The 27,085-nt window shown below is 38.5% G+C and overlaps 1 protein-coding gene across 4 annotated transcripts; it reads right to left on the bottom strand.

Annotated features, from left to right (window-relative positions):
- Positions 1–848: 848 nt before the first annotated feature.
- Positions 849–26,137, bottom strand: LOC113961288 (kinesin-like protein KIF20A). Of its 4 annotated transcripts, none has more exons than XM_027671782.1 (19): positions 26,099–26,137; positions 25,579–25,727; positions 24,316–24,390; positions 21,047–21,166; positions 20,032–20,170; positions 19,761–19,945; positions 16,305–16,401; positions 15,637–15,831; positions 15,434–15,545; positions 13,899–13,970; positions 11,791–11,937; positions 11,012–11,177; positions 9,054–9,224; positions 8,227–8,366; positions 6,586–6,751; positions 4,834–4,951; positions 4,684–4,751; positions 2,948–3,067; positions 849–1,757 (listed from the first exon to the last, which is right to left on the bottom strand). In XM_027671782.1, exons 2-19 carry the CDS (start codon positions 25,708–25,710, stop codon positions 1,482–1,484), a joined length of 2,499 nt encoding a protein of 832 aa, XP_027527583.1. In that variant the 5' UTR covers positions 25,711–25,727; positions 26,099–26,137; the 3' UTR covers positions 849–1,481. The 4 variants fall into 4 exon arrangements, with proteins under 4 accessions (XP_027527583.1, XP_027527515.1, XP_027527373.1 ...); XM_027671714.1 differs by lacking the exon at positions 26,099–26,137 and adding an exon at positions 25,860–26,003; XM_027671572.1 differs by lacking the exon at positions 26,099–26,137 and adding an exon at positions 25,956–25,987.
- Positions 26,138–27,085: the final 948 nt, after the last annotated feature.

Raw genomic sequence — 27,085 nt, 5'->3', positions numbered from 1 at the left:
AGCACTAGATAGTTTGAAATGCTATTATGAAAGTTTCCAGTATTAGCCTGTTCTGATGATTTTTTTAACTTCTGTTTGAATATTGCTGTTCCTAAAGCAATTCATATATAACAACTTTCTTACTCAGAGGATCAACAGTCAGTGTCTGGTATAACTACACCAAAATATTTCTTAATAGCTGGAATTATTTGTGTGGGAGTAGAATAGTATTTTATAAATTCTACCTTGCAGGGATTATAGGCCTTTAGAACTACTGAAGCCAGATAACCCTGTTCAACAGAAACAGTTCAAAATGTGAGAAAAGCAGTGGCTGAAGTGCAACATCTACAGCCTGGTTAAAGAGGTGTCAGAGCGATTCCTGGTACCAGCATTTGTGTAGACCAACCCAAAACTCTAAAGACCTGGCAAGAACAGTCATACCAGAGAAGGACTGTCCTCAGCGTCACACAAGAAGGCTGCACCACCTAGTGTCGCCCCAGGGAGGGTGAGGTTCTTGCTCTGAACTTGGTCCCCTTTCCACTATGAAAAACACCATTACATGGACTGATCCATCCAATTTACTTACAGATTCTACAGCAAGCCTCCAGCACTTGCAGGCATGGTACCTTCACAGTAGTTAGAAAAAAGCTCACCCTCACTGACTGAAAGGGCTCTAAGAAGTCTATTTCAAATTTTATCATGTTCCAGTCTTCCAACCCTAAGTTACTAGATAACAGCTAAGTAATATAATCAGGGCTGTGATACTTTCAACTCAAGATCATCCTATATCAATCCCTATCATCATTTGGCCTCTAATTTTATGATCTTTCCTTATCTTGATTTTACTGCTTTATAAAATGAACAGCAACTTAATTTAGCAATAGAAAATTTTATTAAGTAGATTTTTCAAAGTTTAATATATATATTCTTAGTGGAAATTCAAATTATATTAAAACAAGTTTCTTTACAAAGCCAAGTTAGCTGAAGAATAGCAAGGAGCCAGATAAGGTCTCATCTTATTGCCTCTTTTAGCAGTTTGCTTAGTTTGGTCCCAGAAAGGCAATCTCCAGGTCAAAGCCAGAATATTAACTGAAGAATCAAGCTATTTTAGCTACTTGAGGTTAAGTTTATGAGCCATCTGATTTCTACAAATCAACAATGAAATAAAATAATATAAAAACATAATTAGCAGCAGATTAGAATCATCCCACTTTGCACGAACCACACATTTATCAGTATAGAAGACCATGATAGCAGTTACTCAAGAATTAAAATATATATTTCTCAAATCACACCCCTATATCAACAGTAAAAGCACAAGTTTAGACCTAAACTTACATAGCTCTAAATTAAAACCCAACTCAATTGAAAAAGTTCTGTATTAAACATTTTTCTGTCAGTTAACATGACAGTGAAGATGGTACCTAAGAGTGAGAAAGAGCTATCAGCAGTTTAATACTGATAAAGAAGCCCAGAAATTGTACACTTTGATTTATCAAATATTATTCTTTTGCTTTATGAGGCAACAGTACTTTCTTTCTTGAATAGGGTGAAGCCTCTTCATACTTCACCCCGCCTTTACCAAGAGGTGTACAAGCAGTGGTTGCTACTGGGGATTTCAGGCTGGCCAGCAAACCTCTCCTGGGTTTCTGTTGTTTTGGCTTCTCTACAAAGAAATGCTTTTTCCGTTCTTCAAGTTCTTTTTGCAGGGAAGACACTGTTTCTTCAAGCTCAAGAACACATTTAGCCCAGATCTGAAGACTACTTATTTCTTGATCCTATGAGGATAAGGCTGCATTAGGTAAGTGAACACTCCAAGGTCTTTCTTATGTAGTTAATTTTCTGGTTCAGATTATTCTACTGTACCCATGAACACCCTTTATTACTATGCCAAATGGCTATTCAGTACCCATTTCCTCTAAATTACATTAAAGTAATTAAAAAACCAGCAAACTATAGGGCTGTCAAATCTAATTACAGACAAAGTCTGACTAAAAAGCTGATGCTAAAATGCTTAGCCACACTTTGCAAAGAATTGATGTTGTTCTAGGAACCAAATAAAGGTGGCTTTCCTGTCTTGCAATATCTGAAAGCAAAATTGGTCAAATCAAAACTCTTATGTCATATATCTGCTAACCAGGACTGAATAAATGCTTTGAGTGGGCAAAATACAGAGTATTAAATATGCTCTCTAATCTTTGTGGTTAACAAAAAGTCACCTTCATATTAAGAAGGAACAGGAAGATGACTTCCAATTAAGAAAGTCAAATCAAATAATTTTCAGTCTCAGACTAAGAAGTATGCAGAAAGTAATTTAATGCTCAAAGAAAATCATCACTAATGAGTATTATAGCCACCTTGCTTCACTTGCATATTACAGGCGAGTCATAGACGCAAAGTGTCAAGAGTTCAAAATTTTCATTTGCTTTTTTTTCTAGGAATCTAGTTGATATCTGAGGTCAGATGCTGTAAACTTTAGGAAGTCCCTGCTTTTGAAGGAAAGATTTCTATTTCCGTATTAAACAGTTTACCTGCCCATATCTCTTATCCAGCATGGCCACCCCTGGCAGGACTGTCAGTGTAGCTTTAAAGCCATAAATCCTTAGGCCTCGTTGCACTAACATCTGTGCACTGACACTTTGCTTGCCTCAGCAACACACTTCACGACTAGAATTCTAAGTAGTATTTTCTTTGCTTGACAATAATTTGTGGCATCTTTAGATTAGCAAGATTTGTCAGCAGAGAGTTACCCTATTGACCAAGTCTATGCCTTAAGCTGAAAAATTAGATTCAAAGTCAAGGAGTGAAAACACAAGGGCTTCGAACTCATGATTCAGGAAGTTAGGAGCAGAAAGAAGAGCTAACATCAAAACAAATTGCTAATCTGAAATGTATAAAGATGCAAAAGCAACCAGTACAACTATAGATACAAGCCATATTAAAGTTGCTTTTAAAATTGTTGACAAACCTTGAGCATGATTGTGTGTTTCAGCTGACTGTTTTCTTCTGCCATTTTTCTGTAGCCTTCATTAGCTTCTAGCAGGGTTTCATTTAGTTTCTGTATTTTAAACTTCAGAGACTTTATAAGCTGAAAATAAAGCCCATACATGCTGAAGTTCATGACAGCATGTTTTACATTAATTTTGTTTATGACTAGAACAGTGCAAACTGCAAGATCAAAACAATGAAGTCTGCTTCTCTCAACATCTAACGTCCCAACTCATAGTTTTGGGTGATAAAATACAGTTGGAGCATTCAAAAGCTATTGTGCTGAAGCTACTAGATTTCCATAGACTTGTCAATCACAGAACAGCAGCACAGACTAAGCTACTTCTGGAACAGCCTGCTCCATGTCAGTAAGGGTATTTAAAAGGACATTTTTGTCTCATTAACACCATTCATATACAGAATTGGAGCACAGTTACCACAGAAGACCTCACCTTTCTGATGGGAATATTAATGGATTAAGTCCCAAGAGGCAAAAGAAACTCTTAAGCAGAAACATTAATGTTATAATTAATTTACTTCTACAAGGTTGGAAGGAAAATATATAGATTGCTAAAATACCCCACACCCTTTGCCCACGTTTAATGGCTGAATGGGAAGAAAAATGTGGTGAATTACTCATCACACATGCACTGATCTGTGAGGCAAAGCAGCAGAAGGGCACTGATGGAACCAGCTGTTTTAAACTGTTCTCATGTCAGTTATTGCCAGGCAATCTCACTACTCTAACACTTTGTAACCACATGAAACAACCAATAACTGTATACCCATGTCAAGTGTAAAAGCCAAACTTTCACCACCATTTGAAAATAACATAGGAAAATCATGTAGAGCTACACCATCATCAAGAATAGGAGTAGAAAACAAATGCCAGGGCCATAACAGGAGACATTAAAATTGGTAAGGACAAACTTATTTTTGGAGTACTCTTTCTCAATAGAAAGGGATTTGAGTTCACTTTCCATTTACATGTTTTGTTAGACCCAGCGGGAAACTATTTCTCCAATCCCTACTCTTATTTTAGCGAAAGGAGCAAGGCTTTGTCTCCCCTTCTTCCCACCCTCTTTAAACACGGGAAACTAACTGTAGCCTTACAAGAAGATCACTCAAAGTATACATTAAAAATGTATACCTAAAAAAAAAAAGTAATGTTTTCCATAACAGAGCCTGAAGGTCATAATTCCCACCTCTATATGTTATTCAGAACACAGGGATCTTGTTTGAAGAACAGAGGCATTACTCTTCACTTAAGTTTAAGGGGATAGTGGAGTTTAGTACTTCCAGAAGGGACTAGTTTAAGGCACTGTTTTGGCTCTAGATCAAAACTATTACCAGATTCTGTAACTGTTCCCCTGTGCAGGAGCAGGCAGCATTTCAGGAAGGAAAACACTGAGGCCATGGCAGCAGTGTTTACAATAAATTCCAAACACAAGGCTACATACTTCCTCACTTCCAACTCACTCCATGTTCACAATACTTGTTACAGTAGTAGATTCCTTTACAAACTAAAGTCAAGTCAGAACACAGACAAGCTCTGGCAAAAGTAATCCACAATTGGGCAAGGGCTTTCTTGTAAACTTGATGCCCATTTGCAGGAACCTTCATGCTTTTGTCTACAGTGCAGATTTTTAAGCATTGAACCATGACAGAGTTTACAACTGTTATCCCCAAATTTGTTATATACTAAGCAAGAGCTACCTCGTCCTTCTCTTCGCATTGTTTCTGTAATCCTTCATTGGCTCTCTTCATTGTCCTGTCCATAAGATCTATAGGCAAAAGAGAAGTTTGCTTGTTTATATTCATTACCAAAAGTAAATAGAACTTTGAATACCCAGATTAGATTCCTACCTCGTTCCATGTTATTTTCAGTAGTCAGAACATCTGAGTTCAGACTACCCAGAGCCAATAGCTTCCCTGACTGTTCATCAAGTTGCCTTTCCAAATGCAGTATTTTCCTCTCTCTATCCTAAAAAAATAAGGGCACATGGTAGAATTTGTCTATATTTCTACTTGATCTGATGCACTACTGCACATCCTTCAATTACATCACACATGTATATATAATTTTAAATAATTTCACAGGTAGAAGGTGCAATGGTTAGTTAGGAAATCACAGTAAAGAATAACACTCAGATCAAAAGACCTTCTAGGAAGAAGTTACTTTACACAGGAGTCAACTCTTCCAGTCTGAAGATTTCCAAACTGTACTAGAAGTAACCATATGGCAGAAAGGAAACTAGTGCATCTGTGTTAAACACTGTTGCCAATTAGTTTGCTAAATAAGGAAGAACATACTTCAGAGAACTACATTTCAATCTCAATCTCTTTTTCAGTACCTGTCAGATTGCTAGGATGGTATCTCAGAGTGAGAAATTAAACAAGTGCCACCATAAAGAAAAGTTATTCATTTGATTCTGGTTCTCTGAAGCTGCCCGCTCAGATTTCATGTTATGCTCTCCTATGTGAACTAACACTTTTACATCTTAGGGATTTAATTAGTTTCTTATCTGACTTGCTACTAAATCCATCTTGTTCTTTGAATCTTCCCTCATTCAGCCTTTTGGCCAGTGTAAGATGCAGATATAAATACAGAGAGCACCATTAAACTATTGAACTCTTCTCTGCCACCCCAACATGGTGTATAGGTAGCATTTAAGTGAACATAAGAACAGTCTAAGTGAGGGAAAAAAGACAAATGTGAAGGAGCTGGAAAAAGAGACGCCATTACATAATACAGTGTTGTTTGTCAGCACCCGAATGGAAAGCAATAAAAGCAGAAATGTTTTTATATCACAATCTACAACAGAAACCCAGTTCTCTCACATCTGAAAGGAATCTGCCTACTCATGGAATGCAATGTCTTACCAGTTCCAGAACAGGAGACTGCAGTGAGAAAGCCCCTCTGGTGTACACCACAGTTCTATTCTTCCACTACATATCTTCTGAAAAGAGCGAGACCCACAGGTCTCATCTGCTGCCTGGATACACTTAACCATCTATGCAGAGGTTAGAAAACTGAGTTGCTCATGGCTAACATGGCTGAGTTGCAAAAGGAACAACCTACTGATGCCAACTCTGAGCATTTCTACATTTAAATAGATCCAGGAGATTCAGTTCTCTCCTGCAAAAAGTTTGATTTCTGATTAGTTTGTCTCACAATCCTCCCCCTGTCACCTTCAGAGCAGAGATCCTTTATAATTAAAATAGCTACCCTGTACCAAATTCCCCACTGCCCTTTCAGACTAGCATTTTACTCCACACCCAAAGATCTCCAGAAAGCCAGACTGCTGTATACACCATTCCTCTAGGTGATCCAATCATTGCACTGCAGAGATAAAGACGACTTGGATTTAATTGAACTGTGGCCTCAAAGTTCAGGAAGTTTAGATGTGCACTAGGTAGTGTCAGACAGACGACATCTGTATCCTTATCTTAGTGCTGAACACCAGAACAGCAAGGTTGAACAACTGCCAGTTATTTTGACTGCTCAGTGTTATATTTAGAAATTCAGAATGATTCTGTTACAGGATTCTGTTACAGAAAAGCAAAATTTGCAGTTAAAAGGCTAGTATATGTTTTTTAGTGGCAGTCAAGTCATACCTCAACTTTCTCTTGTTCAGCCAGAAATTTTTCTATGGGAACATAATGGTCTTCAATTTGTTCCATTGCACACATATACGCATGTTTCTTAATGGCCTCTTTATACATTTCAAATTTGCTCTCCAGTTTTTCTTCATAACTGTCTTTCATATCTTCCAAGCGGTTGCTGAGGAGAACATGTTAGTTTTATTTAATATTTTTGCATTCCAGCTATTATATTTGGCTACCTGTATTCAACTGGCAATATCAAAGTTATTTGTGTAATCATATAGTGAAGTTAAGAGATCAAGAAGTATTGTTCTCCTTTTTAATCTCAATGATCCTACAGACTTGCCTCAAAGCATAACTTCTACTTGGCATAAACCAAAAAAAGCGCTATAGAAGAACACATATTTAATGTCTGTCAAACAAAAAGTTTTATAAAAAAGATCCACCAACATAGAGCAATAGAAATGATTACACCCATTTAGACGTGATATTTGAAGCATATTTCCAGGGGATATCTTTCACTTTGGGTTTCAGATGTTTGTTGTTTTTTTTTTCCATTAAAGATAAATGCCAAATTCATTTTCATAGAATCATAGAATGGCCTGGATTGGAACTGACCTTAAAGATCATCTAGTTCTAACCTCCCTGTGATGGGCAGTGACACCTTTCACTAGACCAAGTTGCTCAGAGCTCCATCCAACCTGTCCTTAAACACTTCCAGAAATAGGGAATCCACAGCTTCTCTGGGCAACCTGGTCCAGTGCCTCACAGTAAAGAATTTTTTCCTAATATCTAAACTAAACCTGCACTCTTTCAGTTTGAATCCACTCCCCCTTGTCATGTCACTACATGCTCTTGTGAAAAGTCCCTCTCCATCTATTATTTCAATACATTACACATTACTCCTGCCACAATTTAAAAACATGCCCCATCAGTGACACAGAACATCACCTCAGAGGAAAAACATCAATGCTGTTTCATGTGTTTGGCCAAAGGCAACCAAACAATTCTAAAGTCAGTGCAGGTGTTAAACCAGAGTGTGCTCAGCTGGCAACTCGGTGTTATTCTCTGTTAACAACTCAATCAGCAGGAAACTGATTTAAAGAAGAGTTAATAGGAAGTGAATTCAGTTTGAGCAATCTGGACACACAAAAAAAAAAATCCCCAAGTTAGTAACATCAGTGTAGGCGGGCATGTAATTTATAAGATAGTAAACTAACAGTGCCTCGTAAGTCACGCAGAAGAGCTCACAAGAGAGATACAATTCAAGCTACCGTAAGCACATGCATGCGTATTAACATGACCAAGTGTATGTTTTGGCACAATCATAAGCCTCAGTGGGGTACCTGTAAAAATCTTGCACATCTGCTAAATAGTAATAACATGTCAGGACAAGCTCCAGTAATTACAAATGAAACAGAGAAAAGTTCAACAGAACGCAGCATTACTTTTTCACTGTACATGGGAAGAGTCTGATCTGTACAAGTTTAATATTCTTTCTCCCCTTTCCATCAGAGATTTTGAAACTGTCCAGCCCTAACTTCTCTAAGTAACATGAGTACGTATATACATATATACGTATATACGTAAATACGCATGTGTTTACATATGTAGAATCCTTTCAGTCTCAGAGAAGACTGAAATACGACTTACCTCCAGGCTTCTTCTGTTTCCAACAGCTGTTGAAACATTGCTTCTGCCATCTCTTTACGTATCTTCACCTCCAGAAGGAGCTTACTTTGCCTTTCTGCAACTAGCTTCTCCTTTAAGTTCTCTGTAGTTTTCAAGAGGTCCTAAATTTAACATATTTCAGTTCAGAAAACAAGCTAGAAACACATATTGATATGCATGTCAAACAAAATATTCATACAGGCAGCCATCCACAGAGGGTATGTTTACAAGTCCGTGTTTTCGGAGTGACTGCACCAAAGGTTAAGTATTTTCAAACATGAATTTCTACTGTAAAGACAACCTTTGTCCTTCTTCATGGTTTCTGCTATCAAAAGCTTCACTGCTGTTTTGGCATTTAAGTACTAATTTCTACAACTGTTTAGCATAAAGCCTACTTGAGTTTTACAATTTATTACTATTAGATTGTATTGCTTTGCTTTTAAAATTTTGCATCTTAACTCATTCCTGCTGTTTCCAAGAAAGCACGAGCAACTAAATAATGTTATTTTAAACATACATGCTGCTTCCTTACTCTTCTCGTTGAGCAATCAGTTGAATTCCAAATTTAGCACTTGATCTAACTAGAAAGCCACAGGCATCCTTCCACAACTACACTGAACTAGGCCACTTTAAAGTCTAGGTCTGTCTGACACTAAGCATAAGCTTAAACTTCCCATTTGATGCAGCTCCCAGCACAACTTCTATGCTAAAAGATTATATTAGATATTTATCTAATATAGATTATATTAGATATTATAACTAATAGCAATTGCTTTCTTGGGTTCAGTTTTAAGTAGATGTATATCTACCTCGTGACTCAGAATGGTGATGTCCACTTCCTCTTCTGCAGAGGTTTCAGTACTGTCAGGAAAGTCATCTACAGATGTGTTAGCATCAAAGTGCATGATAGGTTTGCCATCACCTCCAACGAGCTTAGGTGAAAAATAACCAAAACTTTTGGGTAGGATTGTCTGGATAACCTGGAAAATCCAGAGTTGATTTATCAATGCTGTCAGTATTGCAGAATACCAGGAAGAAGTGGCATGAGTGCATTGTTGTATTTACACAATATTTAACGATTACAAGAACATTAATGAATTTTTATACATATTTTAACAGAAAAAAAAAATAAATCAATATGAATATAAGACTTTAATACCCCAAAAAAAAAAGAAGAAAAATGGAAAGATCATCTACCAGTAAACTTAGTATGCTTGTCTAGAAAGGCAGTTTCTCTCCCTCTAAAATAAAAGGGTTTTAGTATGGTTTCCTGCAAAGGTAATGAAAAGCAGCAAATCTGTAAAACATTTGCTCCTTCCTGAAATACCATGACCAGAATTCAGCAACTCATGGTAGTTACATAAAGATTTTAACCATCTATGTTGTAGGACAACATACCAGAGAATTTTGTCTCTAGAGTGCACACTCATGATGAAAGTTGCAGCTGAAGAAAATTAGAAAAATCATCCTCTCTGAGATCATATTAGACGTGCTATTACAGACTTGTAACATGTCAGAACTAATCCATGGCCCTAGACTAGAAAATTATTATTTCTGTCATGAAATACAGCATAGCCCACTATCCATAGAGCCCCACTCCCTGCAAGCAGCAGCTTCCAGGGAACCTGAATGAAATTAAGGCCAAACATCAACACCAAGTCCTGAATTTAATGGGAGACTGACAAACAGAGGTAGCAGAAAAAGCTCAAAAGCATGTTAGAAAGCAGCCCATCCCCATGTGTCAAAAGACAAGCCAGAAAGGAAAAAGACTGTCCTGGCTGAATAGAAAATTTGGCTGAAACGTGAGGAGAAAGAAAAAAGAAAAAAAGAGGGCAGGCAAGGCAAGAGGACAAGGATATCATGAGGTTATGCAGGAAAAAAACTGAATATAAACCCAACTAGAATTAAATCTGGCTCCTGTCATGAAAGACAACAAAAAATGTTTTTTACAAATACATCAGCAATAAAAAGAGGGCTAAGAATAATCACCATCCTTTATTGGATGCAGATGGAAATATATAGTGACAAAGGACAATGAAAAGGCTGAGGTACTTAATGCCGCCTTTGCCTCAGTCTTTAATAGTTGTCCTCAGGGTACTCAGCCCTCTGAGCTGGAAGGGAGACAAGGAGCAGAATGAAGCCCCTAAAACCAGGAGGAAATGGTCAGCGACCTGCTACAACACTTAGACACACGCAAGTCTATGAGGCCAGATGGGATCCACCCAAGGGTACCCAGGGACCTGGAGGAAGGGCTTGTTAAGCGACTTTGTTATTAATTACTTGCACTTAGCTAAACAGGAGAAATGCAAGTGCAAAAGATCTCAGGCTGCAGATAAGAAAGCAGTTACTCCTTTTACTACCAACTGTCCAAGAAGTTGTGAATAACTGTCATCTTATGCAACAGATGTTTAACTGCACACAAGTTAAATAATTCATCAAAAGTTTGAACTGAAAGCTTGAATCTGTTCAGATATATGGTATAATCAGTCATATCTGAAAGTGTCCTACTTTTTTTTTTTCCACAGAACATGGGTGGTATAAAACTGAACAGCCAGACAACTACAGTTACTTTAATTTCTTACCACCAAAATAGTTTTGAGGATGGGCAAGACTACTAGAAGCCTTTTAGAGGGAAGCCACATGCAGAAGAATTAATAGGATGCATCAGAAGTCAGAATCACACTCAATTCTATACAACCTGATCATTTCACAAATCAATAGTGATTAAAAAAATGCAGAATAGCAGAGAAAGTAGATGCTCTCTTACCTGTCTGGCTACAGCTGAAAATTTCATTACATGTAATGTTTCATCATATGTGGAAGCATGCTGATTGATGTTTACAATCATACAAGCTTTGCCTTTCCCACAAAAAAATGGCTGAAACAGACGAGTCAGTTTGCTTTCTCTGAATGGAATATAGCTTGGCTTCATCCTCGTGGAGAAAAAAAAAATAAAATTGTGAAACAAAATTTTTAAAACTGTGGGATATTGTAGCTTACCTCAATTCTGTTTCTCTCTTTCAGGAAAGAGATCCTGTAGGATGCTCATATTTAAGCCTATGCTATTTCACATCAAAGAGCAAGGTCTTTGCTGGATCTCATAAGCTCTCCAACAAGCTGAACTATTTAAAAGTAATCTAGTGTCTGCATCACAGTTCCCTAGTGTTACCAAGCAGATAGTGGAACAAGCCAAAAGCTAAATACAGGACATCTGTCAGCTGCCTGATGAATTTACCTGTATAAGTTGGAGGTGGAAGGGAAGAGGACAAAGAGTTCTGTACACAAAGTACATTGCTCATACACACAAACGCAAAAAAAAATCATAGTAGTTTTCTGCAAATTGCCTTTTTTAGTTCTGCACAAACAACAGTTTTAGGGAAAAAAAATGTTCTTTTCAGGTATTCCAGTGACATCTGTAATAAAGAAGGCTTACAAAATTTTCTAGATTTCTGTTTTTCTGACTCTGCAAACTACTTGCAGAAACGTAAAGGGATACTTAGGGTTTCAACCTAAAACTTGGCATGTTGTAAACAACTTAACACTTACTTTGGATTTTGGTTTTGCTTCAATGCTGCAATGCATTTTCCAAGGATATGAAGAGAATTGTTAATATTTCCTGCTTCTTTTAGTCTATCTCCAAAGACATGTGTTTTATTACACCTCTCTGATCCAGCCAAGTCACAGAAAGACAACCTGCACAAAAGTTATCCAGAACACACATATGAACTTATTTCTAAGCAGTATGAAAATAGAACATCACAACTTTTTATTTCTAGGTGTGTCTGAAGCACAAATGAGTGATTTTTTTTTTCAGCCTACCTAGATCACAGAATTAGTTGTACTTCAATGTCGAGCTGTTGTCCAGAAGGCACTACACATGGTATTCAGCACTAACCTATCTATCTTCCCATTGTATATAAAGATCCTTGAACAAAATTGCTGATCCTAAGGATAGTCTACTCAGCACAAAGTAGTCTGCTTGTAGCATTCATCTAAAACTTTGAAGGCATTCTAACACAGAATTCAGTTTAGAAGCCCACATTTTGTTGTAATTCTAAAGTAAGCACACCCAGACAGGATGAGATGAATTTCTGAAACAGTTTTGCACAGTGAGGCTATAGTACAGAAGCTCTTTGGCAGTCACCTTCACCAATTCAAGTGCTGAGAGGATTGCAGGATAGTAGTGAGCTTCAATGCACTGCAGTCTGCCTGTTTTGGATACAGAATGACCTGTTCCCTATTGCAAATAGGCCAGAAGTCCTTCCCAGCTCACCTTAGAGCTGGTTTGCTTGGCTATAGCAATGTGTGCTACTAAATTCAGACCACTGAACTGTCTCTGATAGCCAAGGAATTTAATCAATTTTACTTCGTATTAGGACAGTCCTTGAAATACAGGAAGCTCTGGAAGTTGGATAATTTATGTGACCAAACCATTACTCACTTATCCATAAATCTACTTAAATAAAGTAATGCCTTTGTAAAGACCATAACCTTTCACACAGCTGAAGTGAGTCCTATATATATTATTAAGGCACATATTTCAACTGTGTGAAAGGGTATGGTCTTATGTTCTTTATCTGTTTCAGTACAAGATGAAAAGACTTTTTCTTCCTTAAGCAATATACAAACTCTGTCATTCACTTAACAGCTGCTACAAGCTTTGCCAGGGTAATACAGCAAAAAGCACAGATGCAGTCATTTCCTCAAGTTATCTTTTCTTAAGAGTATTTATCACTGTAGCATCTGACATTAGAAGGTGTTAACTCACAGTGAGGCATATTTATTACCATCCCTGCTCAGCAGAGAAAAAGAGAGAAATCAGTAAGATCTAGGACTGAACTAAAACATTCTGGCACAGGCTGTCTTCATGTTTCCATATAAAGTTAAATGGACCATTAATCAGAAGAAAAAAAAAACACCACCCAAAAAAGCTATTTTAATGGCTTCAAGACAAAAGATTAGTCTGCTTCCTCTAAATCACAAAAGAACAGACTTAAGCATAAGGACTGCTCTCACAGTGTGCACCCACATTAGCATTTTAGATTAGGAGAACAGTTTAAGCAAATCACTTGATGATTCCCCTCCTACTGTAGATTGGGCCATGGAGCATGTCACCTGCATTCTTTTTGGATGATAGGCTTTAATTTGAATTCTAGGAACACATCAAATATGTTGCCACAAACGTTCAACTGATAAACTCTAATCTGGTCCCAAAGTAGAAGGATTATATACTGGCATAGTTTGCACCTTGGGTCTTCAGCACTAACTGCTGCACCCCAGCTTTAGAGATCAGCTTCTATCAGCCAGCCACCTGAATTCTGCTTACCAGAACATATAGTGTTGTGTTATATAGTACTACTCTGTCATCACCTCCCCATTTTGTAAGACAATATCCATATTTCCCTCAATTTATGTACTACTGACAGTTAACAGGTTACCTCCAGCCAAACCTTAACAGAATAAGAGACAGGAAGACACTTCTACACCTGTCCCTTTTGGACTTCTAGTCAGTTTTATGTGGCCAGTCCTGATTTCTGTCTCAGCTCTCAGAGAATTTATTTATTAACAGAAAGTTCACCAGTTTACCATGCTTACACCTTATCAACTTTTCCAAAATATTTACATTCTGGTAATCATGTGAAGCATTCACTTACTCTGAAACTCCAAGAACACGCGGCTGTTGCTCATCAGTTAGCTTTAGCAGCCTGATGGAAAATATACTGTGGCTGGAATGGAACAAAGTACTTTTAATAATCACAGTTATGAAAATTAAGCAGTCATTGAAGCAAAGTAAAATTTGTGTGCTACAGAAAGCTCAGTGCTCAAGAAAGAACAAGAATTAATTCATTACTTTACATTAGTTACCTCTGCAATGCATTCATTCAGTAGCAAAAAGCAGCAATAAAAGCTGTATTTTGTGACTTTCTATTTCTTTACGTATAGGAAAAGGAAAAATATCACATGAAGCCTACAAACTGTCTTGGAGAAAAAACAAGCCACTTCACTTAAGTCTGCTCTTCAAAAGATGAGTACTCGGGTAGCCACTTTGTATAGAAATTTCAGGCAGTATCTAAACTCAGTATATCTGAGGAATCAACTTAGAAATAAATGGTGGAGAAAAGGGACTAAGTTAAACAGTTCTGTAATTTTGTCTACTTCAATATGCACAGTTATTTCTTCAGTTTTGAAATAATTCTGTTTTCTAGAAAGGTTGAATTTGTAACACTCGAAATCCAGTTACTCTCGTTTTGTCATCAAGCTAGAAAGGCAGTGGACGTGCTGTCTGAAACTAAACGAAAAGTCACAGATGCAAAATTGCCCAGTTCCCAGTTTATCTGATAAGTCAGGAAACACAGAAGACAAACTTCTCCACTATATGCCTAAAGCAGCAGGCATTCTAAACACAAAACTCTTTCAGAAAAGCATGAAATTTAACAGCAACTGTCTTTAGCTAATACAGAATAATATAACTCTTGCTTTTTAGCAAAAAAAAAGCAGGCTTACTAACACTATGATTATATAAGCTAAAAATACAAGATGGCCCTTCCACATTTAAAGGACAAATTAGTAAGAGGTCATTAAAATCAAGAAAGGCAACATTTTCAATAGAAATTATTCCACCTTCTCTATTTTCTCCCACTCCATCAAAAGCCAGGTTCTCCCTGGTCCCTCTCCAGAGATGGGTAAAAGCTAGGAGCTCAATTCTTAAGGTAGCAAGTAAGCTCATCTTGAACATAGCAATCTAAAAGCATCTAGATAATCTAGCAGCACTGCAAGATGCTGCATGATTTGATCCTTCCTACATCCCCTAGTGACAGGCTCAAGGTTTACAAGAATTATACTTGCCAGTAATGAAGAATTAATCAGCTTTTCCTTCAACATCCTCACACAGTCATTCTCACTCAGCACCCATTAGCATTTGCCAAGATGTATAGCCCTGTTGGCACTCAAAAATTAGTGTGATTTGATATTTTTGGTTGTACAAAGATACGAATAGCAAACCAAGTCCAGCTATTAATAAAGCCATAGAGTCTCTCCTAGTTTTCTTTCAGAGAAAATTTCATAACAAAACCATAATAGTCAAGGAAAGTATTAAACTACTATTGGAGAATAGTTCATTTCAAACATATTCTAAAGTCCCCTCTTTCCCCTCCTCCTTTAGAATATGCTTATAATTAGAGGAACAAACCTTCTACTTGATTGCTCATTCATTCTAGTATAAGCAAAGCTTCGGTTCTTGTTTCCTATTTTTAGTATTTTGCAGGCTTCTTCAGTGCTTTGAACATTAATCCACTTTAAATCTGTGGGAAAAAAAAAAAGACCTTTTACATACACTTCTGATCATTAGAGAAATTCTGTGAAACTGCCTAGGTCATAAAACAGCATTATTACCTTTAATATAAGAATTTCCTTCTTGATCCTCACAAATTCTTAAAACTCTGCGCCTTTGAGTCTTCGTAGATAATACATTTAATAGGTCATACACATATTCATTATAAATTTCACAAAAGGATATCCACACGGATGCTTGTGTTCTTTGGTGTATATTAGTCCTATGAATGTCAAGTGGAACAACGTTCTTCTCTGCTAACCCAAAACAGAAAAAAGTTCAAAGACCATCCAACTCATTAATAAATCTTCATTCAGTATATAGAACCTTCTAAGAGGAGAAGGCTTGGATACACCTGTGTTATACAATTAGATAAACAGTACTGTGTAACTTGGACTTTACCCAAGAACGTTCAAACTTCTCAGCAGTCATCTGTACCCAGAATATGCTCAAATTCTAAGCTATTGCCCCCACTTTACCACAAGCTTCCAGCAGTTTATACATTATCTTTGCAGAACTAAGTCTGCCTCTTCCCCAAAAGGAGCAAAACTATTGAAATATTTTTACAGTTGCTTCTTCTTCAGAGCTGAGACATTAAAATTTGGTCCAAAAGTATATATATTTACTTTGTAGTAAAATATAGAGATTTTTTTAATCCACTAATAGTTACCCACTTGTATTTCTTAGTTTCTATTATTTTTTCCCCACACACAAAAGTTTTCCGCTTTACCTAGTGAATTAGAAGGATGACTGTTTGAAGTACAGCTGGAAGGCTCCGACTTCACATCACAGATATTTGTCATAGTATTTAAGATGTTCTCTGTCTCCTTGAGAAAATAAAAGACCATTATATCCACATGGACAGACTATGAGGATAGCAGAAATTAAAAATTATAGTAATTCCAGTATTTAAGATTTAAATATTGAAGTAGTTTTAAGTGCTATACCAGCCTTACTATGGCTTCAGGTGAAATATTTTTAACAACAATGAACTATCATCAATAAACACTCTTTCCTTCACAAGAATTATTGCTCACTGCTACTTCCAGCAACCTGTTTTGGTGGCCAATTGCTGCTAACATCAGAGACTTAACTTCACAGTCCTGAGAGAAACAAGATTCTATCAGACTGCAGCAGCCCAGACTGCCTTTATGACCTACTGGACAAATCTGAACAGTGCTTCAGTCAACCAAAAGAACTGGAGAAGTAGGTTTATCCTAGGAGTAATTAACAAGGTGGTAGACAATGGACAAACCAAAACAGAGATTACTAATTTGTCTGCTTGTTGCAAATCACTGGCTTGTGCCAGGTCTGTGAAAGTATAAGTCAAACTTACTTTAAGAGTGGAATAATAGCTTCATAAAGGACTTAAAGATCTGAAAAACCAACAGTCTAGGTTGGTTTAATTCAGACTGAATTAAAAGGCCATTAAAAATAGATAAAAGCATAGTTTCTTTAAGCACACACATTTGCTGAATTTCTTCACATGAGCAAAGTTATTTAGAACCTGTGCAGATTCACCAAAGCACGGGCTTCAAATTACCTCTGGAAAAACTAGTGTATCAAAGTAGCAACTCCCACCATTTAGAGATTCCAACATCTTTACATACTACCTCCCTCTCCATATTTTATAGCCCCACATAATTCAGGACATTCACTCTAATTTCCCAAAATGAACTACTGATAGAGGGTCATCCTACAGTAGAAGGGAACAGTTTCAGAGAAGCAAGCCTTCATGTCTTAGCTATTCAAATGCAGCACTAAGTTGGTTATGGATTGACTACTGATATCAGCGTTATCCACTTGGCATATTCAAACCAGATTTTTTACAAACAGAGAAGCATGAAGCCATACTTTCAGATCTTCCCTTTTAAAGATAAATAGCATAAAATAAATTACAACAAAATCGTACAAGTGATCATTTTGCAAATACTGTACTGTCTATATGATTGTGTTTCTTGAGTAGTTGGAATTATAACCACAGCATGGATTCTATTCATTGTTTGTGAAGTACAAAGCAGAACTCTAAAGCAGAGTATCCTGTCTATGCATGTCAAAAATGTAACAGTAGGAAACCCCGTAACCACAGTGCTTGTGTGCACGGTAAGATTTTTTAAAGGTATTGCAACAAAAGTGAGTGAATTAGCTACACTGCTACACTGTTAGTCAAATCATAACACCAAATACAGAAAAGAGCATGAAAATGACTGCCTGAAAACAAGTGGGAACAGGAACTGACACGGCTAACAACAGAAGATGACATTAATAGAAAATACAAGGACAGGTGGGAATGGGAACGCAAATGACTTTTAATCCAGTAAAAAACAGTATTTAATCCCATGAATGGAACCAAGAACAGGAAGGAAGGAGAGGGTGTGAACCATGCTAAGCAAGAGCTTTTGCAACAGTACTGTATATGGACCATAAACAGTAGAAGAGTAAGCACTGCAGTAACTCCAGGCAGTTAAAACAGAGAATGAAAGAACAGCAAGCTCTTTCTGCGTGACGTGTAAACTGAGCCTGGGAAATGAGCCTACAGAAATCCATGTAAACCAAAACCAAGCCCACTAAACCATATCTCTTCTCAGATTACAAGCTCGAGTGAGCATCCAAACAGTGATGCTATTCATTCACAAGCTATCAAGAAACACAGTTTCAGAACTGGGGATTGCTGAGTTATCAACTATGAAGCATTGTACCACACAAACGAGGTCTTGCCACGTAATAGCTTCCTGATGCATTTTTACCTTTCCTTCCTGATAGTGGAGGGTTGCTTGCTTTCCACAGCAGGGCATCAGCATCTAGATCACCTACTGCAACGTTCAGTAACTAAGCCATTAATAAGTCAGACTGATTTAACAGAAGGGAATATTGTACAGAGTAATCTTCAAAATAAGATATTTGACTTCCTGTTCCAGACATTAAGCTCCTGCTTCTTCCTTTTTCCAAAGCTGTAGTTTCCATAAAGTTTTGAAAAATATTTACCTACTATCCTCCTGATCATCTCAATTTTTCTTTAAGATCCCTATCCCTGTACATGCACATACAGACACTTTCAAAATAAATATGCAATCTTTAGCATCTTTTAGGTTTTTCGTCCAAAATATTTCCTCAAGAGTTAACCAGACTCAGACTAAACAAAGTTTTGGTTTGCAGAGTTTAAATTAAGCAACAGAACTTAGAGTGGAACTTTACATATGAATTTGATTCACAGAAGGATATTTTTTCAGGGTTAACTGGAGTACTTTAACAATGTTAGTATTAAAGACCACAGAAAAAAGAAAATCCAGAAATTCGTTCAGAGTTGCCTTGAATGTTAATCAGTTGACCTTCTGGGATTAAACGCACAAAATCACAGTTCAGGTTAAAAATGTTCTGAACAAAAGGAAACAAGCCAGACATCTTGTGACAAGTTGCAACTGGGTCTAGAAATGTAGAATAGTCACATAAGGATGCCCATTTTCTGGTGAGACCGGTTTCTTACACTGGAAACAGAAATTACTATATAATAAGAACAGGAGGCTGCTACAATAAAGACCTCTCTATTCTACCTACAATCTCCGAAGACCAGAGTAAAAAGACAACATACTATCCCCTAAAGCAGACTGGAATCCTTTCAGGACATTCATTTTGTGGCATCTCACTTCACTTGCTGATTCAGAAAGTTTTCTTATGAAGGTACATAAAACACAGGTTTATAAACTTTTTAATCTGCCTTAAGACTGTCTTCCACCAAAAGGGATTCTTCTTGCCATCATCTCTCCTGAGCTAATAATGTCACGTGAATGACTGCACCAAGGTCCAGCCTGGGAACCTGACCTACAAGAAGAATCACTTAACAAAAAGCAGGTTTTAGATAGGTCCTATAACTCTCAGACTTTTCAAGGGCAAGTGTCACCACAGTGTCAGAACTGCTTTTCTATAGAGGAAGCTTTTTCTATAGAAATTCAGATTTGGCTTTGCAATGGTTTTTGGCTTGAACTGTGCGCTGCAGAATGTTCTTCCAGTTTATCCTGAGCTCCAAAAATAGCCAGTTCTCTTATACCAGGGTTCAACAAGTATCCATACTGTAGATTTAGATAAATCTAAAGAATTAATAGTGGAATAGAGATTTTTAAAACTTCCTGTCTTACAGAACAGCTTTAGGGAGCTTCATTCAGTAACAAGGAAGTATTTGGTCACTGACCTCTTTCAGTGCTGCAAGAATAGCAGTTTTTAAGGCTTCTTCTTGTTTAACTTGTGCATCTTCTAGTTTCTTAACATCATTGCTCAAATATGGTTTGAAGTCCATCTTCAGATAATGTCTTTCCCTTACGTGGTTAAAAATCATATCAAGTGAGCGAGGTAAAATACCAAGATCTTTTGAAGTCCCTTAAAAATATTAAAAGATTAAGTGTAGACGTTCATATAAGCTTGGTTTTTATAGGTGTACTTTTATACATGCAAATATTTTATACCTTGGATAGTGAATGTCTTGCCCGCATTTGTAACCCCGTAAGTAAACACCAGTCCATTCACTCCATTAACATACGCTCTTACTATTTCTTTTATTGAGCTTTCAAAAAATTCACTCTGAGTAGTTTCTGGTCCAAAAACCTTGGAGAGAAGGGGAGAAAGAAAAAAAAGCAGTGACAAGTGGCACAAAGAAGTTTAATAAATCAAAATATTAAGCGCTCATTAACAGTGACTAGTTTTTCAGAGCAAGCTGGGTAGGAGATACCAGCTTAGTTTTCTGTCTTGCCTGAACCCCTTCTGATTCAACATTTTCTCTTGGGTTCTCACAGGATGCCTGCTTAATTCTGAGAGGCACTCAGGCTTGCACTCATTTTTGAATATTTTCCTACTCCTAAAATAAACTGCTCAGAATGCTACTGAGCACATGCTGTGGATATTTTCAAGAGCTCTGCTGGTGATGTAAAGCTTCCTTCTCACTCAGCACCAGTTACCCACAACTGATGAGAAAAATCAGCATTACAGCAGTCTAAATGATTCAGTCCCTGGAGCTGTTTATCTTTTGATACGGTAAGAACAGGATTTCTTGCAGTAGGCAACAGAGTTAAGAAATTTACCTTCAGTATAGAAGGCTTAAACAGTTAGGCTGCTATTCTTTCAAAAGTAAGTTCATAAATACATGCTTACAAACTTAAGGTTTCCCGTACCACTTCCCAGATGAGAGCATCTGCAGGAACAGCAGAGTAAGTTTGTGCCTACAAGAAGCTTCTGTAGCATCTAATCAAAGAAATCCACAGAACTACCAAAGAAGCTTCCTTGTCTCATCTAATAGGCACCTCCACTGTAATACAGCTTTCTTCACAGCTTATTAGTAATTAATGAGCAGTCTTTTTTTAAAGGCAAGTACCACCACATGTAATTAAAAGAAGAAAAATTAAATTGCATGATATGGTACAAAATTCAGCTTTCATTACAGTGGAAAAAAAAACAAACCTAAAAATTTGAAACAAGTTTGCCTACCTGAGAAAATGTGAACCTGTGCACAGCATGACCAATCCCTCTTTCGCTGTTTTTCATTGCAGAAGACTCTTTGGGTGCATTAAGAATTACTGTCTGGGCATCTTCAATAGTTACACAACCCTAAAAAAAACAAAACAAGAGAAGGTAAACCAAAACACCACACAAAATTATTCAGGAACAAAGCTATCTGAACAAAACAAAAAACAAACACCAAACTCAACATCCCCCCAAAAAAACCCCAAACAAACAGCCAAAAAGCCTATTGGCTTCACCTATTTACTAGACCTATAGAGACTTGCCCAATTTACATATATCATCTTGAGGCACATAACTACAAAGATATCCACTTCACATGAGAGCCAGAGTGTAGAAAAAGTTAAGGCAATCTCTGGGGTTTTCTAAGAGGTAAAAAGTTTTTCTAATGTTTCTTCCAGTAACTTTTTTTTTCTTGGAAACACTTTCTAAAGGCTAGTATTTTTTGATAGTGACTTACACAAAAAAAAGCTATATCAAAATCTACTGGTTTTCCACATCAATCATTTTCAATGTGAAACAGACTATGAGCAGCATTAATAAAGTAAAATAAGTCTGAATCATTATCCTTTGATTGATAGATGGTGTTACCACTAATGAAGGAAATTGAATTAGTTTCAAGTAATTTGATTGCCATTTCTCAATTAAATAAAGATGAAATACAATTACCCAGAACTCACTAACTAGATAAATGTAGGATACAGTGTCAAAGGAAAATTTATTTTACACCAGTCTGGCTACCAAAAATGCAAACTGAACTACCAGTATATCTTAACAATGTCTTGATGCATCAGCTGCAAGGATTGATTGTAGTTAAATCTGACATTTATGTTCAGACACTGGCCAGAGCTGTTAAGACTAATAGTCCATATGTAGCATGTACATAGGAAGTACTGCTCTTCCTAGGAGCCTCAATTAACAAGTATGTTTATTAACTGGTATAGACCTCATAGCTGTCTACAACTTGTTCATCAGGGGAAGAGGGGCAGGCACTGATCTTTTCTCTCAGATGACCACTGACAGGACCTGAGGGAATGGCAGGAAGCTGTATCAAGGGAGGTTTAGGTTGGATACTACAAAAAGGTTCTTCACTCAGAGGGTGGTTTTGCCTGGAACAGGCTCCCAGGGAAGTGGTCACAGCACCAAGCCTGTCTGAGTTCAAGAAGCATTTGGACAATGCTCTCAGGCACGTGGTGTGACTCTTGGGGTTGTTCTGTGCAGGGCCAGGAGCTGGATTTTGACGAGCCTTGTCAGTCCTTTCCAACTGAGAATATTCTGATTCTGAGAAGATCTAAGAAGCTGCTTTCTGAACTTAGACCAATCACTTGCTCACTGTGCCAGGCTCTAAACGCATACAGTTTTTAACATTCCTTCCACACCACCGGGAACAGGAATGCAGGTCAGATATACCAAACCCTGGGGAGCTAACAAATAATCCAATATCTGCAGCATGTGCCATCAGCTGCCACTGGCCTCATAGAAATTTGTGAATAGAAGCCTTGAAGTAGTCAGATCTGCAAATACAGGAGGCAGTTGGTAACATGTCACTCTGCTTGTCACCTCAGAGGTAAAGTGGCAGGAGCTAGGCCACTTCTGGCACTATACACATTGTTTATATCCAAAAACCAAAACCTCCTGCTCTCCTGCAAGTGACTCTGGAGAATCACTGATTGTATTAAGAGTACAGCATTTCTTCCAGAGGTCTTAAGCTTTACTTGCAGAAATCATTGTCGCTATAAGCAACAACAGATCAGTTAAGCTGTTGACTGTCTCTTTTTAAAGCATCAGCCTACAGCTGTAAAAAATAGGTTTTGGGTTCTACTTTTGTCTTTTCTTGCTACATATTTGGAACAAAGATGCTTTCCTGAAAATTATGCATGGCAGGGAGGCAAAAAAAAGAGGTAAAAATAAAATTAATCTGATTGATTAAAGAGATAGGAAGGGGGGATTACTTGATTGTTTTGTGAGGGTTTTGTTTTGGTTTGTTTTTGGTTTGTTTTTTTTTTTTTTCATTTGCCACCAAACATTTTCCTCCTGGATTCAGGTGATAGTAAAGAAAACAGAAAACATTGAAGATGTTGAAGATCTTTCAATCACTCCATTTTTGGACACTGAGAAAAAAGTCTTAATCCCATGCAAAACAGGTTATACAGCGAATACGTTCGAAGTTCAACTATTTTAGCTTGAACTATGTGAAGACAAGAGCTTTAGAAAAAATCTAGCACAAACTTCAATGATCACTTTTCCTCCCTGTTTCTAAGAATAAATAGTTTCTCTAATGGTCAGGAGGTCAGAAACGTCAAACTCCAAAGAGCAATGAGATAACTCATAAAACAGTTTGACTTTGCAAATGAATTTACACTTAGAGCCAGTTCAGACTGTGGAATTTACCAAATTGGAAGCATGGTGGCAGTACACACTATTCAATAAGAGCTGCCTAAGGAAAGGTGAATGGAAGTTGAGGGCGGGGAGGGGGCTGGTGTGTGAGGATAATCCAAATGAAAACAATACAAAGGGTTCCAGCTCTTGTAGATCAAATGCAAGAATGCATTTTTTAAAACCAATTTGAAAAACATAAATCAGAACTAATATTAAATCCTCTGAACAAGTCAGGAACCAGAGGTCTATCAGAGACCCCGCAAAGACAAGGACTCTGAGAGATATGCTGCAGGGACCTTGTCCTCCAAAGACAGCTAAAGGAATTCTTTGCATCAGTGATCACAAAGGAGGGGAGTATTTCCGCATGTTTGTGTGTGCACTTGTGTGTCAAACACTGAAACATCTGAATCTGACATTATAAATGGTACAGGTTATAGAACATTTTGACAGGATGAGCAGCAGGTAACCAGGATGAGGTAGGAAACTACTCAAGCATTTTTAAAAAGCTCAAGGGTCAGATATCCAAATTACTCCTAGAATTGCATAATCTCTTCTATGAAATTCCTTCGTTTCTTGAGCACTGTACAGAGTTAAGAGTGACACCAATTTTTAAACAACATACCCAGTGGAATTTTGTGGAGCTACAGGTGTCCATGTCTGTACCCCACAAATTATTAAAAATTGCGGTTAAAAAAAACCAAACAACTACAACACAAAAAAAGAAATTCCCTTTATCTAGGTGTCCACTAATTCTATTTGAAAGCAGTACCTGGCTTATGTAAAAAAGTTCCACCTTACAATATTGCATGTTCTTTGGGAGAGAAGAAAAACTTATTTCTTAATTCTACAAAACTAACCTGAGATTCATGGCTTTCAAGCTCTGCTATAGAAAAGGGCCTCACTCTCAAGAAGACTTTCAGAGGTTGATATACCTATTCAATAAAAAAAAGGCACAAAACACAGTTACAATTGCCACTTTTTAAGCAGAACAGCCCCAAATCAATCATATCAGCATACATATCTGATGCAGTACTTCCTATTTCATCTTAATGCCTCACTTTTTCCTTCCTTGTGAAGTTCAGACTCTAACCTTTCATTTGCTTATCTTTTACTGTCCTTAAGTAACACCTTTTTTGTGTGCCACCCCCTCTTAGCATTCTTTCGTGGCAAAGCTAGTACTTTGATTTTAAAAGAGCACACTATCCCAGGCATAAACTGCACTGCTTCCACCTTCTGGTCTCCCTCTGTATTGAATTCAAGCTGTGTTTTCTAACACCTGCTAAACAGTACTGCACTTCCATTTTGTGTGGAGCACGTTCAATTAACAGATTGACACATTCTTAGGCTCAAGAGACCACTTCCTTACCACCTCCAGGCACCAGCCACTCATCTTCCTCACAGTAACACCCATGAAACAGTTCTCAGCTGCTAAGAAGGGCTTTTCCATCCCCCAACCGTTACACAATGGTCTCCCCACACAGGTAAAGCAATCATAGCAGGGATCTTTTCAGAGGGATTCTAGCATTCCTTCCTTTCTCACAGAGCTTCAAAGTCAACTTCATTCAGCAGATGGATTTACTCCAGCCGTCCCGTGACCAGCACTCCACTAATCATACAAAATTAGATCACCTGAGGAAAAGTCACCCAGGAAACCTACCACTCCAAAAAGGAGAGATTGCTGTACTATCTTCTCCTCAAGTGCAGAGCACAGCATTATAGATTTTATTTCCAAGCACCTAATGAGTTTTAAACACAGGTTCATATGCTTTTTCATCTTACTAAAAAGAACAGCACAGTCTCATTACATTCAAAGTGTAATTACTGAAGTCCCTTACTATTTTTTTCAAAAGCTTAGCACACGACATAGCATTGACCACTTGTATTTTATACCGGCTATGACCTGTGTGTAAGCAGTGAGAAATAAGCAGAAGAGTCAAACACATCTTAGGGGTAGAGGAGCACAGCAGTTCTTATGAAAGAAGTATTTGTCAGAATTAAAGCGTTTTTTAAAAAAACCCAAACAATAACAAAAAAACACACAAAAACCCAAAACAAAACCCCAGACAAACAAAAAAAACCCCCAGCATCACCAAAAGACATCTTGTAAAACCAATCCACACCTGCTGTTCCTCCATATTAGGCAATACTGTTGACTCCAAGGGTGAAGGTTTACCCTCAACATTCAGAAAAGAAACTGATTCCAGCACATCAGATACTTCTGCAGAAACATAGTTTTTCCCCTCATCATCCATTGTTCCGTGCAAAGGAACTTGTAAGGAAAAAAAAAGAGGAAAAAAAAGCTCATCATTTTCTCAGAGAACAGACAAAAATACAGGCGGAACAAAACAAAGATGAGGGCAGCTTGTATACAAACAAGCACTTCTGAGGAAGATAAGGTCACCTGGAGAAGTTTGTGAGTATAAGGAATCTCAAAAAAACAACTGGCAGGTTATCCTAGGAAAGAAACACTCAAGGGAAAGCAAGCTAACAGCCTCACTGGGCACTGCTCTCATCCACCTGGAAGTGTTGCCACCCCCACCCCGCAAGGCTCAACACTCCCCAGTCCCCAGGGGCCGATCCATCCCCACTCCCCGAGGCTCCCGGGCCCCTCCTCGGGGAGCTCCCGGCCAGCGCCGCTACCTTGGCGCGCGCGGGAACCCGAGAGCCGAGTGCGCGCAGGGGGAGCGTTTTGGGCTGGGGGAGGCGGGCGCTGATTGGCCGAGCGCGAGCGGGGGGGCGGGGCGGGCGGTGACGGACAGGTCGCGCGCGGGCACGGGCGCCGCCCCCTCCGCCCGGCAGGGGGCGCTGCCGCACAGCGCAAGGCGACGGGGCCGCCGGAGCTCTCGGAGCTGCTGCCGGCCCGGGAGGGAGGGCAGGAACGGCGGGGACGGAGCGGAGCGGGACGGAGCTGCGTGTGCTCCTGATGCAGTGTTTGTATATCGTCCTTAATAAGGCAGGGCGGTAAAGAAGAGGTTTGAACGGACAGCGGCCGTTCCAACGAGGAACGAGGATTGTACTGCCCGACAAAGCCGTGCCAGGGGTTGAGGGGGGAGACGGGGGTACCAAAATGTTTCCATCCAAACGAGTTACATAAACTTATTGTGGTTGTTACGTAAAACATTTCGACACTCCCACAGTGTTGTCGTAAATCAAGTTGAAAACAAATGAATCCCGAAGCGTTCGGGTCACGCAGAAGCCGTAAGTGGGACAGGTCAGGAACTGCGTGCCGCAGGGAGCGGGAGATGAGCCGCGCTGCGGGACGGGACCTGCTCCCTGCTGAAGGAACCCCGCGGCAGCCTGAGGTCCATCACCTTCCACAGGCAAGCGGTCTGCTTTCCCGGTAACCAGTGGAAAGCCTGTCCCTTCATACAGTAGGCAGGCAGCAGTACCTCTGCACGGCACAAGCCCCACGTGCAAAGGTAAAGTTGCATTTGTGTTTAAGTTGGAGACAGGTGAAAAGAAAGATACGCACTCAAAAGACCGCAGAAAACTGTGGTCTTTGAAGTGCCACAGCTGCTCAGCAACATAGATGGGGCTTTAGGTCATTTAGGTATGTTTAAGAGGCACCACCCAAGTCAGAGGTACAGCCGGCTGTAACCCAATAGAAAGCTATTTCATAGCAAAAGG

Source organism: Neopelma chrysocephalum, unplaced genomic scaffold (genome assembly GCF_003984885.1).
Source record: "Neopelma chrysocephalum unplaced genomic scaffold, ASM398488v2 Primary Assembly neopelma1_22, whole genome shotgun sequence".
NCBI lineage: Eukaryota > Metazoa > Chordata > Aves > Passeriformes > Pipridae > Neopelma > Neopelma chrysocephalum.
This window is presented reverse-complemented; position numbering and strand designations above follow the sequence as displayed.